At 31.7% G+C, this 17,716-nt stretch overlaps 6 protein-coding genes across 11 annotated transcripts; 5 read left to right on the top strand and 1 right to left on the bottom strand.

Moving 5' to 3' along the window:
* The first annotated feature begins 60 nt into the window (after window positions 1-60).
* On the top strand, window positions 61-841 carry ND-13A (NADH dehydrogenase (ubiquinone) 13 kDa A subunit). Its single transcript, XM_033484760.2, has 3 exons — window positions 61-271; window positions 353-529; window positions 605-841. Exons 1-3 carry the CDS (start codon window positions 143-145, stop codon window positions 668-670), a joined length of 372 nt encoding a protein of 123 aa, XP_033340651.2. The 5' UTR covers window positions 61-142; the 3' UTR covers window positions 671-841.
* Sys1 (Sys1 golgi trafficking protein) lies at window positions 724-2,026 on the bottom strand. 2 transcript variants are annotated; one of them, XM_076525529.1, is made up of 2 exons: window positions 1,914-2,026; window positions 724-1,459 (listed from the first exon to the last, which is right to left on the bottom strand). In XM_076525529.1, exon 2 carries the CDS (start codon window positions 1,355-1,357, stop codon window positions 875-877), a length of 483 nt encoding a protein of 160 aa, XP_076381644.1. In that variant the 5' UTR covers window positions 1,358-1,459; window positions 1,914-2,026; the 3' UTR covers window positions 724-874. The 2 variants fall into 2 exon arrangements, with proteins under 2 accessions (XP_076381644.1, XP_033340650.1); XM_033484759.2 differs by having other exon boundaries at window positions 1,799-1,940.
* On the top strand, window positions 2,026-3,701 carry LOC117228770 (uncharacterized). 2 transcript variants are annotated; one of them, XM_076525528.1, is made up of 6 exons: window positions 2,026-2,163; window positions 2,277-2,404; window positions 2,530-2,645; window positions 2,720-2,843; window positions 2,925-3,190; window positions 3,267-3,701. In XM_076525528.1, the coding sequence occupies exons 2-6, from the start codon at window positions 2,391-2,393 to the stop codon at window positions 3,380-3,382; spliced, it is 636 nt and encodes a 211-aa protein (XP_076381643.1). In that variant the 5' UTR covers window positions 2,026-2,163; window positions 2,277-2,390; the 3' UTR covers window positions 3,383-3,701. The 2 variants fall into 2 exon arrangements, with proteins under 2 accessions (XP_076381643.1, XP_033340645.2); XM_033484754.2 differs by having other exon boundaries at window positions 2,031-2,163; window positions 2,312-2,404.
* Window positions 3,702-3,855: 154 nt separating this feature from the next.
* On the top strand, window positions 3,856-6,523 carry LOC117228767 (jerky protein homolog-like). Of its 2 annotated transcripts, none has more exons than XM_033484749.2 (3): window positions 3,856-5,842; window positions 5,911-6,183; window positions 6,284-6,523. In XM_033484749.2, the coding sequence occupies exon 1, from the start codon at window positions 4,256-4,258 to the stop codon at window positions 5,834-5,836; it is 1,581 nt and encodes a 526-aa protein (XP_033340640.2). In that variant the 5' UTR covers window positions 3,856-4,255; the 3' UTR covers window positions 5,837-5,842; window positions 5,911-6,183; window positions 6,284-6,523. The 2 variants fall into 2 exon arrangements, with proteins under 2 accessions (XP_033340640.2, XP_033340639.2); XM_033484748.2 differs by having other exon boundaries at window positions 3,856-5,846.
* Window positions 6,524-6,752: 229 nt separating this feature from the next.
* LOC117228771 (uncharacterized) lies at window positions 6,753-8,041 on the top strand. 3 transcript variants are annotated; one of them, XM_033484756.2, is made up of 4 exons: window positions 6,753-6,989; window positions 7,167-7,293; window positions 7,377-7,673; window positions 7,764-8,041. In XM_033484756.2, exons 1-4 carry the CDS (start codon window positions 6,859-6,861, stop codon window positions 7,917-7,919), a joined length of 711 nt encoding a protein of 236 aa, XP_033340647.2. In that variant the 5' UTR covers window positions 6,753-6,858; the 3' UTR covers window positions 7,920-8,041. The 3 variants fall into 3 exon arrangements, with proteins under 3 accessions (XP_033340647.2, XP_033340649.2, XP_033340648.2); XM_033484758.2 differs by having other exon boundaries at window positions 6,849-7,052; XM_033484757.2 differs by having other exon boundaries at window positions 6,849-7,084.
* A 657-nt stretch (window positions 8,042-8,698) lies between these two features.
* On the top strand, window positions 8,699-9,978 carry LOC117228777 (oligosaccharyltransferase complex subunit ostc-A). The gene is made up of 4 exons (XM_076525530.1): window positions 8,699-8,944; window positions 9,020-9,093; window positions 9,172-9,389; window positions 9,783-9,978. Exons 1-4 carry the CDS (start codon window positions 8,806-8,808, stop codon window positions 9,799-9,801), a joined length of 450 nt encoding a protein of 149 aa, XP_076381645.1. The 5' UTR covers window positions 8,699-8,805; the 3' UTR covers window positions 9,802-9,978.
* Window positions 9,979-17,716: the final 7,738 nt, after the last annotated feature.

Genomic DNA, 17,716 nt, shown 5'->3' with positions numbered 1-17,716 from the left:
TACGATTATATATAGTATACGTTACATACAGCAATTACAGTAGCAGTAGTAACAGATCTCGATAGAGGGTGTTCGTGTCGTATTAACAAAACAATATATTGAATGACCATCAGTGTTCATACGCTGGTTAACATTAAGAAAAATGGCAAGCAAAAAGATTGTTGGATTTGTTAGAACTCCTACTAAAGTATACAATTTCGCAAGTATATTAACCAGAAATATACACGATGTAATTGACGATTCTGCTAAGAAAGTAACCCATACTGGTCAGGTAAGATTTACGTTTTCTATACATACATAACGCCGTAAAATAAATATATTTGAGTTTCCTTAAATAATTGTTTTGTAACAGAAATTTGATGAAGATGATTATCGTAACGTAAGGTTTATAGATAGACCAAAAGAAGTTAATGACAATTGGGCTATTAAACTGATAGCAGAAGTCCCACCAGAACCCACAAAATCTAGGATTGTAGCTTGCAATGGTGGTGGTGGACCTCTAGGACATCCAAAAGTTTACATTAATTTAGTGAGAATTAAAAATCATTGCATTAATTGAATGTACATAGCAGTGAGATGTAAATATTTGTAATTAATGTTTCAGGACAAACCTGGTGACCATAGTTGTGGATATTGTGGATTGCGCTTTTACAAAGAAGATCACCACTAAATAATGTATTCCACATAGTACAAGTGATAGCAATAAAATGTGAATCTTGTAAATATGTTAAAAAATATTTATTATAATCAGTGTTAAAAATATAATATAAGATGTATTCATTGTGAGACTTTTTAATTGCAATTTAATGGTAATCTTTATTGAATAAAACCTTGAAACTTTTGTGATCACATTTAAATAACTTCCATATATATGTTACAAAGCTGTTTTATGACTGTTCATACCTAATGGTATTGCTTGTAATTCTGTTTTCATACAAAGAAATTCACCACAAACACACATTATACTAAGAGATACAATGTTTAAACACCACCAACTGAAAGTTGAAGGAAAACTTGCATTGTATACCCAACAACACAGCAAGTGTATTAAGTGTGCTGTACACGCGAAATCCATACATTGCTTTGTTCTTTGAACTAACCACCATAATGTAAACGCACCGACTAGTGAATTTAAAATGAAAATAACTATGGTGAGTTGACCAGCAAAATCTCGAACATGTATTTCCTTATAATGGAAAGCATAATCTAATGACTTTGTTGATCCAAGGAATGAAGCAATAATCCAAATCCATAGTGCAAGACAGAAATACATGATCGACTGAACAGCTATTATTTGGGATATTATAAGGAAAGGATCCCATATTGTTTTACGAAATTGTCCTGATATATTATTCATTGTGGTTGTTGTTTAAAATTTGTACATCTATTTATAAAGAGAAAAAATCTTCATTGCTTTGTCCATTTTATAATTTATCATCATTTTGATTCTTCTTTGAATCTAAAAGGAAAAATAGAACATACATATTATGCGTGTACATACAATTATTAATGTAGTACACATTTCAAATTTAAAAAATTGTAAGGGTTCAAGAAATTATAACATTACAATCTAAACATCATTTTTATACACATATGTAGAACTGCTGTACATTGATTGTAATTGACAAATTAACCTATATGTTTTTGTAATAGTGCTTGTAACTTATAAAGATCTATAATATGTTATGGCATTTTTATAGATAATATTAATTATAATGAATATAATATAGTAAGCTTGTATATATTATCAACATATTTGTAAAATATCAAATAATTAGAAAAATGTTTTGGACATTACCACATGGACATATCAATATGGTAACATTATTCCAAACTGTTCACCACATATGCACATAATCATGTAATTTACATAATATTCCTTCAATTTCCTTGAACTAAGGTAAAATAATTACAAATGAACTGCAATGTCTAAATCAGCTGATATGATCAAACTTTGTGTAGTGCAGGTGTCACTAGACCAACTTCATACTAGTACAAATATATATCTGATGGCTTCAAAGTGTACTTCGTAAATTTACGAAAATATGACGTAATTTCACTTCTCTTGCAAGTAATAGCAATAGTGAATGTAGGAATGCCACTGTGGAATTTCATTCGTGATATATTTCTTGGAAAAAATTCGGATGAACCCAGAAATAAAGGGTAATGTTTATTAAAAATTTGTAATATTAAGTAAGAAATGTCAGTCCCATATGATAGTACTATTTTGACAGTTCTAATGTGTTAATTGTGTTTTTTTTTTGTTTCGTAAACAGATATACATTCAATACAAACTCGTAAAACATTTCAGGTTCTTCGATGACCAAGATAGAGCTAACAGAGATAGTTTTAGAAACCCAATTTGGCAAAATGATGAAGATGATGATGACATGGAGGACTTTAGGTAATTAAAATTTCATATATAATATCTGAAGTCCAATTCTATACATTTTGCATACAGTTTAGAATGTTGCATATTTTAAAACATTTATGATTACTAAGTTTATAGTTTACATTTGTAAATTGTAGGCATTCCAGGGGAGGTGTTCATTTCCACATATTCAACGATCCCTTAGAAATTACAAGACAGTTTGAATCACAAATAGATAATTTAATGAAAAGCTTCTTTGGATTTCACCATGAAGGTACTTTTATTTCATTTTCATATGTATATATATAATAAACTAATTCCAATTACATATAAAATATGTATTCTCAGAAAATATGTTCTCACCTGCACTTCCACCACCAGAAGAAGGAAATTTACGTGAGGAAATGTTAAAACGTAATAGTGACGATTTTAGTGAAGTAACACCAAAGGAGGATATAAATTTGGATGGCAAGTTAGTATTACAATATAATAAAATCTTTCGTATGTCAATGTTAGTAAGTAGTTAAAATATATGTTTTATTAATATAAACAGGGTAACACCAGACAATTTTTCTAATATATGGAATACGTATAATGAACCAAATAGATTTAAATCAACAACAGTTTTCATGACAAGAAAAGAGTTCATCCATAAACCAAATGGCACAATAGAACAGAAACAAATAATTAAAGACAATGAAGGAAATGAAGAAACAACCATATCACGACAAATTGGTGACAAATTACATACTATCACAACAAAAAAAGATAAAAATGGTGTAGAGACAAAAACAGAGGAATTAATTAATATTGATGAAAGCAAGTAGATTATATGTAAAAATAAAGTAACATATTGTACGTGTTCAACATTATATATAATTACCATGGGTTTTAGGTGAATTGAAAGGAAACAAGTGGTTACTGCCCAATGATAACAGTAGTAACAGCCCTAATATAAGTTGGAGTTACTTTCCTTGGAAACAATTTTTTAAACCAGATCCAAAATTGTAGTTAAACACAGTGAAATTAGTAATTTCCCTATAGAAAAATATTGACAAATGGCTAATGGTATATATTATTTTTTTTTTCTTTTCATATATTAAAATTAAATTTTAAATCTTAGCTAGCCTCTTCTAAATTTCGTTTATTATCTTTATTATATCCGTATTATTATAAAACGTTCCATAGCTCCATGTCAAGTTGCTACATAAATACCTACATACTCTTTCCTTTACAATTTATTATGACAATTTATTCTAACCCTTTTGGATACTGTATGTTATTGTAGAAAACAAAGCGTAAAAATAAAAAAATTGCAATTTTAACTTAATATGTGTTATAGGTAGTATTGCGACTTTCACAAGCGAGCAAATAAAAATAAATAAATTACAATCTCTCGCAAGTACTCTTCTCGCCAAAAATTATTGTATATACTAAAAACAAAAATAGAACAACGCATTACAGTAGCGCTTCTTTTTCTTCTGTTTCATACAATAGAATTTAATTGCCACAGTAACGTAACTTGAAACACTATCTCCCGAAGTTCTGCAATTTTAAAACAAGAACAATAAATTATCTAATTCATTCACCTGCACTTAATTCTTGTTTCCTACTTAATGTACATGTTTTGTAACATTTGTTATTCCAACATTTTTAATTCTTACATTGAAAATAAGAATGTAGATTTCGATTTCGTAAATTGTTTCTTTATTACCGCCCTCTACGTCCGTTTGTCTTGTTCTTACATCCGGTGTTGGCGGTCTCTATGCGCCATTTTCTCTTTACGTCTGATATCAGTGGCATCATCACTGCATGCGACGTTAACGAAGACACTATAACGTGACTTTAAGGAGGAATTCTGCAATCTTTTTTACGGTCTTCATCATGGAAAATCCAAAACGTGCACCTATTTCTGTGCTCTCAATTGAGAAAAAGATAGAAATTTTACGACATTTAGAAGGCGGTGTTTCTGTGCCAAGAATTGCCAATGAGTATAATATTCATCCAAGTACGGTGCGAAAAATTCGCCGTCGGGGAATGCCTGCTTATCAGGGAGTTGATGTACGAACGAGGAAAAGAATTCGAAAGCCACGATACGAAGATTTAGATATAAAATTATATTTGTGGTTCGTGCAATCAAAAACCTTAGGAATTCCAATTACGGATCTTTTGTTGCAAGAGAAGGCACTCCAAATAAGCCAGGAACTTGGAAATTCATCGTCGTTCAAAGCTAGTCACGGTTGGCTTTGGAAATTTAAAACTCGGCATAATATACGTTTGCTAGATAATGAAAAAGACTGTGCAGATGGACCAGCCGCTGAGAATTTCACGAAAGAATTTCACAAGAAAATTGAAAGAGATGAATTACAATGGGAGCATATTTATAATATGAGCGAAACTGGACTTATATGGAAAGCAATTCCAGCTAAGTCGTTATTGCATTGTGTGGAACAAAAACTGGAGGGGAAAAAATTACGTAAAGATCGTGTCATTGTTTGCTTATGCACAAATGCAACTGGTACGCATAAATTGAAACCAGTAATCATCAATAAATTTAGGAATCCAAGAGCATTAAAGTATTATAGACATCAGATGCCTGTTGTATATAAATCTCAACAATTTGGATCATCGATGGATCATAGAACATTTATCGACTGGTATGTTAATGATTTCAAACCAGCTGTACAAAGATATCAATTAGAACATGGTATACATGAAAGAGTTGTTCTCATATTAGATGATTGTTGGAGGAATAAATTGGTATCAACAGAACGCCGTGTAGATGATCAATTTCAAATTGTGTTCCTACCACCACAGACCACCACCCTCCTGCAGCCCATGAACCAAGGCTTAATAACCAAAGTAAAAAAAACCTTTAGGCATAAAATGTTGTGTCGATTAATAGCATCCAGTGGATTAAAAGAATTTTATAGCAAATATACACTTCGAGATTGCATACAACTATTACATGAAACATGGACAGAACTTAATCCTAAGATTATTAGAAATTGTTGGAATAACATAACAAAGTTTTCTGAGGAAATAATAATGAAAGAAGAGCCTGTTGAACATGATGAACATTTAGAGGAGACAGATCATACATATAGCGATAGTAAACAATATGTTCATAACATGATATCAGCAATAAGAGAACCTGACATAAATACTTCTGATGATGATGAAGCTCAAGTTGAAGAAGGTGGAGAAGTATATGTAGAGGAAAGAGAAGGAGAAGAACAACAATTGGGGAAACAAACAGAACATGAAATAGAAGTAGAAGACGAAATTAACGGACTTGAGGCAAACATATACAGACAAAATGATATTCAGTTTGAGATAACAGAAGCTTTTGAAATTTTAAAGAGACATGCAGTAGGAAGACCACAATATTTGAGGACTTTATTACAAGCTCTAAAACAAGCATTAATCAGAGAAGGAATTTTGAAAAGTACTAAATATATGTAGAATGCAGTATGTAAGTTTTTATTGCTTTAATTTAAACTGAATTATTTGAAATTTTTTATATGCATAATTTGCAGGGCAAGTGGAAAGAAATGAGAAGATATTTGTTAATGAAATAATGCATAGCTGAAAACAATTTTTTCAAAAAAGAAAGGTCCAAGTTATTATTCTGAATTTATTTATTTAATGACAATCGTCAGTCTTAGTTAATAACTCTCCATCGAGTTTACCCGTTTATTCTATGTTGTAGATGCTATTTATATTAAAATCAAAAAGGAAAATTTAATCTACATATACATGAAGATAACAGTGATAAAAATTTATTTGAAGGTCTTGTCACACGGATTTAAGTAAGTCTGTAACTACAATAAACATTAAGATAAGCTAATACAAAATTTGAAAACTAAGTCACAAAGTAATTTCTTATCTAAAACGCAATTTATAATTTAGAAACACAAGAATGCACCATGGATGTGGCTGTGGATTGTTGTTGAGGGATGTTGTCGGCTGAGGACAATGATTAATATATTTACCTAAATTAATTTATTTCGAATAGTACCTAATGTTATATAAATTAAATGATTTTATACATATAGTGCCTCTCGTTATGCGGGTATCGATAAGTATTGCATTATTGCTTGTATTATATTCTCGTTAAATAAAAACTGAAAAATATTTTACTATTACAAATTTTAACGTTTAAATGAATATTCCGATAATTTGTGATGCGTTTGCTTATATGTAATTGTTTGTATGTACTAAAAATCTATTTCAGATTATTAACAAGTTAAAATTACAGTTTGACATTTTTTACTTTTATCTTATTTTGGCTCCTAAAATATTTAATGTACGTTATACAAATGTTACAACTATGTAGATGTGAAATGATAACCATTTGTATAAAGTACGTACATACCTATTTTAGTACTAAAATAACTCGAAAGAGGGTATTTGTGCTGTTTATTCAATTTTTCGTCTGAAAATTTGACATATTCGATTTTATTTAAGGAATTCCTATATTCATAATGATACTGAGTTGTACTAAACAATACTTCATGTATGCTAATTTAATTATCATTTCAATTTTTCAAAATGTGGTTTGTCAAGAGTTAAGTGCTCGTATTTCATTAACGACAAAGGGAGAAGGATTTCATAGGTTAGCTAACAGAGTGTATTATTAGAATATTAAGAAGAATCTCATTTGCTTGATTAATTTTTGGTAATTACTTACCCCCTTTCTCTTTGGCCAATGTAATTAATCGAAATTACTTGATATGAAATATATTGAGATTCAAATAATTTTTATATTTATGTTTGTTTTCTTTTCACACAGGTTCTTAATGTATGAAATAAATTTAGATGATTTGATCGATGACTGTTATATTGCACTTTATTTGCGACTACCACCTGCCTTATATACTAGTATAGATGAACTAAATGATCTAAAACGATCAGGAGTTGTAAGTAACTAAATTAAAAAATTATGAGATGGTTTATCACTTTTGTTCTTTTAATTTTTATTGTGATTTTCATTCCAATTTAGAATACTATATGTAGTTTGGGAGAAACTAATGTTGAATTATTTATGGAAAAAGCAAACTCTCAAAGTGTAACCATTTGTTCACCTTTGACCAGCAAAAAGTTTATTTTCAACTTTCCCATTCACCAGCGTTATCAGTATGCTAGTGACAATAATAAATACATGAATATTACTTTGCCAAAACCAAATTTACTTTTGGGTTGTAAAAAGAGAATCAAAGAATATAGAATTTCTACAATTGATTTGTGTCCTCCCTGTGTAGAAGTTGTAAATAAATGGAGAGAAATTCCATATGTTATGGTAAATAGCAAATCTCATTGCATAAAACTATTTTATTTCCTAATTTTTTATAATAAAATATACATCAATCTTCATGCATTTTCTTTTCAGGATACTGGAAATGTTACATGGACAATACCAGTTGGTAACTCGTCTATATTAACTACAATAACCTACACTACATTAATATCAACAATATTGTGTTCATTATTCCTTATGAAAACAATTTGTAAATCTGCGTTTATTAAACACGAGAAGGAAGAATGATATATTTATAATATGTCATAACTAATAATACAACCAGATAGTGCATGTCTAATTTGCGAACTATCATTACAAAAATTCATTATGTGATAATAAATAAAGATTTGTATTAATTTTTACTAAAATTTTGTTTCATTATTGTTAAAATGTTTAGATATCGTACATAAAAATGACAATCTCTGTCAAAATTTGTTTAGACATAATTCTTAAAATTTGTTCCGTTCATTTATCTAATTGAGAGTTTCAAAAATTTGTTTAAATTCTCGTTAGAATTAAATAAACTCTTGTTTACTCGTGAAAATTTAATATAACTCTCATTTCTCATACCATCTATTATCTACATATATCAAATTTTCACAATCGTCGATCAGTTTGAATTGTGGTACTTCCCGTCCACGTATTAGACATACCAACATCATAAATATTGAATATAATGTCGAAGCAAATTTTTTGATGCAAATCAATAATTTTGTTCAGTACTGAAATTAAAAGAAATTAAAACGAGTTAGGTGAGACCTGTATTGAGCTTAAAAGAAATCTTTTTAAAGAAATTAAGTAAATAAAATACAAGTTTCTTATGTAACATATTTTGACAACTGTGTATTTCGAACTAACCCTAAGTTTCCGGGCGCATCACTGCGTAAACTTGCGTTTGCTTTTCTGATTGGTAGAATGTAATGAAGAATACATAAACAGTTGGTTCACCAATCAAAGATTAGGACGTGTATAAATTTTGCGTGAATTTGTGGTAATGTGAACAAATGTTTATGCCGGCTTCCACACTGACATCTGCCACTGCCACACAATCGCAAGTTTGAAACGTGGATCTGCCGAAGCAGATTCGTTTACACATATAATACGTATGGGACATTTAAAATAATTTTTAAATATGGAGTACATATATCGGTTACCATTCACAGTACTGGAAGTACCTAATTTAAAATTAAAAAGACCGTCATGGTTTGTGAAACCAAGTGCTATGGTCGTCTTTTCATTCATACTTTTATCGTATTTCCTAGTTACAGGAGGTTAGAATTGTAATATATATATTCTTCATAATGTTTTGCCTGTACATAACATTTATGAAAATTATTTTGTTAAAGGTATTATATATGATGTAATCGTGGAACCTCCAAGTGTAGGATCAACAACTGATGAACATGGACATACGCGACCTGTATGTAAAATTAACAAATGTAATAGTTTACACTTCTATGAGGTATGCTGTAATAACTGTGTATTTATTTTATTTTAGGTAGCATTTATGCCATATCGTGTAAATGGTCAATATATAATGGAAGGTCTAGCCTCTAGTTTTCTGTTTACATTAGGAGGAATCGGTTTCATAGTACTCGATCAAACACATAATCCATCAACCCCCAAATTAAATAGGATCTTATTAATATGTGTTGGATTTATCAGTGTTATTGTTTCATTTGCTACTTGCTGGATTTTCATGAGGATGAAGCTACCGTAAGATTCAAATAATAATATTATTTTATTATTTGTATGAAGTGTATTAAAATTTTTAGAATAGGAGTGCTAGAGTAATTTAAATATTGATAACAAACTAAACTTGGCTATAGCACTTTTAATTGTTGAAATGACTTAATACTAGCTGTTACTGTTTATGTTAACTAATTTTGTATAGTAATATTTATATTATTTTATGTTTGAAATCAACTTTTATAATTAAAGTATTAAGAATATTGAAGATAATTTTTTAAAGGAAAGTATAAATTATTGTTAAAACACTAACTTATAGAGTATGAGAATAAAAATTGGATGAAATTTAAATAATGCATTAAAGATAATGTTAAATTGTTTTATAATAATGTGCTTATATTAATGATAATATTTTTTTAGGGGATACCTGCAATCATAATATTGGTCTACACTACTATCCTCTTTCTACATAAGAAGAATATAACATATTGTGAGTCAAGCGTATTACAATGGTACACATTATTCCATCATGTATTAGGGATATTAAAAGGAACACAATCTGTACATAAAATAATAAAAAAAATATTTTTCAAATATGTATAAGAAAAATAACAAATTTTTATGCTTATATTTTTCTCTTATCCTATTCTGTTAAAGATTTTTGTAAGACAAATGTTAAGGTAAAAATATGTAATCATTCCACAAAAAAATTATAAATTTTTATTATACCTTTTTTCAGTTGCAACAGCACTTCTGATATGGTTATATATAGAGATATGTTATTTTTCTAATTAGTTGAAGTTAACTATTTTGCAAGTTTGTTACTTATATTGTAACTACATAAATGAATTTAAACACACATATGTCTCATTATATCTACTTATTATTATACAAATATATTTTCTCATTCTGTTAAAAAAAAGTGTGTAGAATAATTGAAAAGTTTTTCGTGGTTTCATATTACTTGTACATGTGCATTACTTTGTAATGTTGACCTCGAATCTTTCGGGTAACAGAGTCAAAAATAGAAGTCATATTCGAATGCAACAATGTAACACTTTACAGATATAATTTAAATTATGTCACACAATATGTTTCGCATATAATTTAATTTTAATATAATTACTCACAAGTTGAACGAAAAAATTTTCAAGTTTTATCGAAAAAAGTTTAATGAAGCTCAACATTTTTCTTACATTTAACAAAATATAAATTGTACTCAGTTTGTCAATTGTACTTCATTGTCTACAATTTATTGTTTGTATCTGATTTTAGCGCCGCATAGACCTTGTGATTGTTATTCAACATGTTCCGTTATTTATGTAATATTTTTAGAAAAATACATTGTCTGTATCATTTGTAATTAAATATCAGATAAATTTCATTAAGATACGATTTAAATTTATTTACATATATATTTTATGAATTTGAAAAAATGTAGCAGACAGGATTTTGGAAATTTTTATAATAAATCATTGAGGAAACGTATAAACATGTTCGCTATTACGTTATTGTGCATAATATTACAACCGAGCCAAATTCAAGCCGAGAAAGATGACTCAAGCCTCAAGGCTTCGTTGAGTTCGCTTTGCGGTCGACGTTGGCCCGGTTTATCTCCGGCCAATTCCGAAATAATCTTAGATTCGGTCTCTCCTGCTCTTACATCGAGGCCTATCGTCTCAGACTTCGTTATCTTTTCCTTGTTTTCTCCGCGCACAGATCTACTTTAGTACAAATATTGATGTATATTTTTATGGGATTGTTTCGTTAAACAATAAACGGAAAATCTTTATGACAAAAATGTAGAATGACGAATTTTTATTTGAAGCTTTGCTTTTGAAAAAAATTAGAAGTATATTTAGGATGAATCAATGGCAGCTTAAATAATCATTCAAACAATCTTACTGTCTTTCTGATTAAGGGGGGGGGGGGGGGGCTTGGGGTTCAACTACAAATAGTATTGGATAGTTGAAAAATAACGAAAATGATACATGTAACTGGTCAAAAAATGTTTGTACAATCTTTTTCGTAACGAAGAATACAGTTAGGAAAACAAGAAGCTTAGTCTGAGATCATAATTTTCATATACCAAAATATAAGATGAAATTATCGTTCCGCTAAACGTGTAGCATATTTTTGAGGTTATGTAAACGCTTTCCACTGTTTGTATCAAAACGCAATAACTAACTCGTTCAGTGTAGAATAAAAATGAAATGTTCCGTTTTATGACAAAAGGAAAATTATTTGACTGCAACGATAAAACAAGAATTTAAATATACTTCCAGTTGTATTTTATAGATGTACTTTATAGGGTGCGAAACATATTTTAAAGCGGAAGCCGTAGACGTAATATAATGGCGTGAAAAGTGACGTCAGTAACTTACTCTGTTATGCGGCAACTAGACTCTTGAAATAGAGGGCGCGCAAATCAAACTGTAATAACAATATTTTATAATTAACTTTGATAGACCAAAAACAATGATATTAAAATTGACATATAGTCAACGGATAAATTCATTGTACTAATAAGATTACTGGACAGTTATAATGCATTAGAGATATAAAAGTAATTAAGAAAGCGCATCGAGTATTTGAAAATTGTCATAAACGAACCATTTCTAATAAATATAATATTTCTAATATAATTTATATTATATATATATATTTATATATTAGTGTAAAACAATTTATAGACAATATGAAATGACTATCAAGAATATATAACTTGCGATCTTGGCTTCATTTTGTAGTTATTAATGATTACAAATTTGCTTAGAACGCGGCAATCCAATCGGCAAAAGTGTATGTTGGGTAGGTCACGGAAGCGGCTACTTTAAAAAATATATTTGAGTACTTATTACTATACAATTATTGTTCCGCATCGTATTTCGTTTGCAATACAATTCTAAGTTCGCAGCTTAGAGAACGGTTTATTAATGTCATGGCTAGTTACATCATTATTTTTCTAAAATTTTTAAATAACTTTAACTTTCATTCGATATCAGCGAAAGTATGTCAAATTGATGCAAAGGGCAGATTTTAATGGGCGAAGAGTCCGATTAGAGAAATCTTTTATATCTTCTATATACCGATCCCACGCAATAAAAGAAAAATAAATGAACGTTTTGTGCTTATCATTGTGGTAAGCAGAACATCTTGTTCTTAACTCTCGTAACGGTTGCAATGCTACGTAATGCAATTACGTTGGATCAGGTCAGTCTGACGTTATATTACGTAGCGCAGCCGAAAAATGCTGACTAGCGCGCTTAGCATTCCGCGGTCACTGCCCGCGGCTCTTGGCCTACTGACAGGCACATATGTATAAAACGTGTTAATTTTGCTGCACATCGGTTCGTCTTCATAGCAGGATCGATCACAGTTTTCTAAATTCGTTTTATTACTAACCGTGTTGCCAGTCTCTTCCCGGCACCCGAAATCTTCTATTTAGAACGATCTTTGACAAAGCAGAATAAACGAGATCCATAGCTTACGCAAGTCACAGTTGTCAATCAGTTGGTTGTCCGTCAGAAACGTGAAAGCAAATACTAATTTCTAGCTCGTAATTGGGAAGGGTGTTTTTTTTTTATTCATGGTACGTATAGCGAAGGTATGCACAGTAAAGATATGTATAACAGTTTAAAAAAAATGGTTGCTGGTTAAATTGTGTGCACGAGCATTTACAAAAAATTTATCAGAAAATGAAACATTGTATTTTGCAGTTCCGTCTTAATTTTTAACGTAAAGACGCATTCTCGCCATTGTACCATACATATCACAACACTCTTATTAACTGTGCAACTGCTTTAAACAAATTGTAAATATTACTGAAAATTCTTCAGCCGAGTCTGGTTGTGATTAAGAAAATTTCGTCAATGAATCAAAAATACTTCCACGCTTGTAATTTAATGCAACTAAAGTTCCGTTTTAAAGGGGATGCCTTTATGATTTGTCCATTACAGCGTTATATAATATATCACAGCAGCTCTTATGCGAGCTGTCAGCTGACCTGTTATTTATTGTTAAATGTGCTTACATTTTAAATCGATTAAGTCAATTGTTTCTACATGAAACGATTTTTATGTGGATTGCAAACGTCACGTAAGGCGACTATAGTGTCGTGAGTCTTAATTATTCTACTTAAGTAATTATTTACATAGAGCAATGAAAAATATTGCGAGCACAAAAAGAGACAATTGTAACTGACAATTCTAACTGCACATGTCTGCTGCACACAATTCGATCCTTCACGGAAAATGAGATCACCATAGAAACTTATTCTTTCCGTCGATCATCGGCCCATGTAACTTCATTGCTTACGAACTATCGCGTCCTTTCGTAGGTCCAACGATTAATTACACTTATAGTTTTTATGCGCGAATGTATTGGACTTGTAAAAGGAGCGTGCGTTGTCTCAACAGTCTCGCAATAAACATCCGTATGGCATCCGCCCGCGTCAGAATCTTAATTTACCAGGCGTGTTGCGTAACCGATCTATTTTCATGCATTCCGAATCTCGCTGGTGTGTATACGGATCCATAGAATTCCCAATCTTGATTAAAACAATGCCATTTGTAGCCGGCGAACGTAAAAAATGGTATAAGATAACACCGCCGGGGCAGCAGCGTACAACTTATTGCAGAAAGCGGAATCCGACGGCGAAACAATTCGCTTGCCGAGCAAACGGATCAAACACGCGTTGAGGTTTACGAGACCCTAGAAGTTTTTATTTTTGGATATACCTATGCTGTCTACGGACCAGCGGCCCAACGATCACAGTTTGTCATAAACGAAGCTCTATAACCGAACGCTCCTGCTTCACGAAATATCTTCTGGCGAATAAAGAACAAAACGCAGTAAACACTCTCGTCGCGAAAATTTCTCAATGAAAAGTTCACGTTTAGGTAATTTACAGCAATTGTCCATATTTATCTTGATAATAGAAAGATTCGTTGAAGCTTAATTTCTTGTTAAGGGTGCAGAAATTTCTTCATCTATGAGCAAGTTGTAGTGAACACTCTCGTCGCGAAAATGTCTCAATGAAAAGTTCACGTTTAGGTAAATTACAGCAATTGTCCATATTTATCTTGATAATAGAAAGATTCGTTGAAGCTTAATTTCTTGTTAAGGGTGCAGAAATTTCTTCATCTATGAGCAAATTGTAGTGAACACTCTCGTCGCGAAAATTTCTCAATGAAAAGTTCACGTTTAGGTAATTTAAACAATTGTCCATATTTATCTTGATAATAGAAAGATTCGTTGAAGCTTAATTTATTGTTAAGGGTGTAGAAATTTCTTCATCTATGAGCAAGTTGTAGTGAACACTCTCGTCACGAAAATTTCTCAATGAAAAGTTCACGTTTAGGTAATATACAGCAATTGTCCATATTTATCTTGATAATAGAAAGATTCGTTGAAGCTTAATTTATTGTTAAGGGTGCAGAAATTTCTTCATCTGTGAGCAAGTTGTAGTGAACACTCTCGTCGCGAAAATTTCTCAATGAAAAGTTCACGTTTAGGCAATTTACAGCAATTGTCCATATTTATCTTGATAATAGAAAGATTCGTTGAAACTTAATTTATTGTTAAGGGTGCAGAAATTTCTTCATCTATGAGCAAGTTATAGTAAACACTCTCGTCGCGAAAATTTCTCAATGAAAAGTTCACGTTTAGGTAATTTGTAACAATTGTCCATATTTATATTGATAATAGAAAGATTCGTTGAAACTTAATTTCTTGTTAAGGGTGCAGAAATTTCTTCATCTGTGAGCAAGTTTCAAGATGGATTATAATTAGCGCATTGTACGAAGCAATTTGTTTTAAGGGGCGACGAACTAACTTAAAAATTGCACCGAATGAATCGAAGCGGGCTGTAATAATGGCAAGTGGCCTTTTCATGGTATTCGAGTACAAGTGAAACACACACACAGAAGGGTATCGTACGCACGATGAATCACCGGCTGTGAATCCTTTGGAACGCTTGCGAAACGGATATAAATTTTTCATGCGTGTAGTTTGAAAAAAATGTTGGCATGACGTCAATAGTAGGTGCAAATTGGACTGCGGTTTCCAACGTGATGAATCTCCAGGCATCTGAACAAGAAATATGGGAGCTAGCTTCCCGTATCAGAAAAACACGCGTTAATGAGGATATGGGTCCAAAGTTGTTCGCAAGGGATGCAACGGAATGAAGCTGTACGATCTTAAATTAATGTGGTGATGCACCATCGGTGCCAAGTCTCGTTTAGATCTAATTTATCAAGTTTAGCGAAAAACTCGCTGTGGTACATAGAAATTTGTAATGTTAATTAAACCCACGTGGGGGAATCGTAAGAACGCAGGACGCGTTTATAGATGCGATACATTCTCCCGAATTTTCCTTCAGCTTGTAAACGAAAATGGAGAATTCGGGAGGAGGAGATGCGATTATTCGAGCGTTGGTGCCTCGTTTTTATAATTGTCGACGATCGGCAACCGTAAAAATGAGCCGCGAGGCTCGAATAACCGAGCATCGAATTGTGTGAACATTGGGCAGAATTTACTGTATATACTGTCAGTCAAGCAGCGACCGATTAAAAGGAGGAAAGGAAGTAGTATCCGATGATTTGTGCTGCGCGATTTACGTCACGAATGTTTGACGCAATAAACCCCACTCCGCGCATATGATTGTCGAGGGTTACACGGTCGTTTTCGTCCTCCGCGGATAGAACAAAAATAATTTGCGTTTCCTTCGAACATCTTGAAAGCAAACTACGATTGTTCGCGTGAGATGGTATATTTGCTTTTTCTACGGTTCCTCGCGTTTTTTTAACGTTAGAACGATATATACGTAGTTAAATGATTTGTTTGCGTAAATGAGTAAAACGTGTTCATCCAAGTACCAAAATGTCAGCAAACTGAAGTATTTGGTCCATGTAACGATCAATGGATCTCCTCCTTTAAAAACGAACGCTGATTACAGCGCGTTGATTGTCAATTACCTTAACAATTAAATGTCGTATCGATGCATTGAGTGCACGCGTTAGCAAGATGCAAGAAAGATAAAATAAAATGCAAAAGTTAATTTTTAACAAGTCTTAATTTTTGCGACTTACGTTCCATTAAATAATTTTGACTTCGTGGAATTTCCATCGTTCGTTAGCGAACGTCATAATTATTTCATCAACGACCGATATTTATTTCTGGAATAATCCGAAGGACTGCGTAAAAATTGCACCTGTTCTCTGGGACAGAATGTAACATTAGCAACATTATTAAAGGCTAATCCTCTGGTGATTCACCGGTACGTGCAAACAGAATGAGTTATGCAATTGGAGCGGATAATGTTTCTTGTTTTATTAGAACTGGATGAAATTTACAGAAGTAAGGTAATATGAATAATACAAAAAATAATAATATATATAATATAAATAATAATAAATATAATAATATATATATAATAATTATAATAATATATAGTAATAATAAATAATAATATAGACGATATAAATCTGACATTTTTCTTATTTCTCACGAGTGCAACGACGCGTCTGGAAAGTATAATAATTCACTCTTTTCTTCAAGACGTAGCTGCTTCACTGTAATACGAAGGGAAATACACATAACAGTGTACACGTTCGATAATTTATTGAACCGTTTGAGTTGGCAAATAAAAACTTTCGCAGACTTTTTTCCAAGCTCGAATGATTTACTCCAACGAGCGTTGGACAATATGGATCGTTCAACCGCTGTAACGGATGTCCAACACATTACTTCAAATTTTCAAGAATAATGTTGGACATTCATTTAATCGGACATTGGACGAGACAACGAGAAACTGTGCCAGTCCGTTTCTCCGGTCCAGACACTGCTCGATTAGACGCTTGTCCACCTGGTAGACTAAAAAATTGATTTATCGCGAAGAATCTATGAAAACCCAGCAGAAGATTATATTATGCAATTATGTTGCACAACGTCATACGGTGCGCGAACATTACGGGACGTTGTTAGCAAATTTTCGTTCATATATTCCTGAATTTTTCGTTGTGGAAATGTTGCTATGTACAATAAATACACAGAGTTCTAAGAGGATGAGGAATCGAGCGAGTGAAACTCGAATACTTTATCTTGAAATTTGTCGACTGGCCAGCCGTGCTTTATCATAGACGCGTTACACTGCTTCACTTTTCCTAATCCCCTAACGCTTTCCAAAGGTTCCGAACCAACGAATAATTTATCATGCATGGACTGCAGCACGTTTATGCAAAGTAAAAACGATTTGCGTCAGTTGCAAAGAACTGGGGTTGAACAAGAATTCTCTCTTCCACCTATAATAATTTAAATAAGCTAATACTTAGTATTTGAATTAGTTGATACTT

The sequence above is a fragment of the Megalopta genalis genome, chromosome 12 (genome assembly GCF_051020955.1).
Source record: "Megalopta genalis isolate 19385.01 chromosome 12, iyMegGena1_principal, whole genome shotgun sequence".
NCBI lineage: Eukaryota > Metazoa > Arthropoda > Insecta > Hymenoptera > Halictidae > Megalopta > Megalopta genalis.
This window is presented reverse-complemented; position numbering and strand designations above follow the sequence as displayed.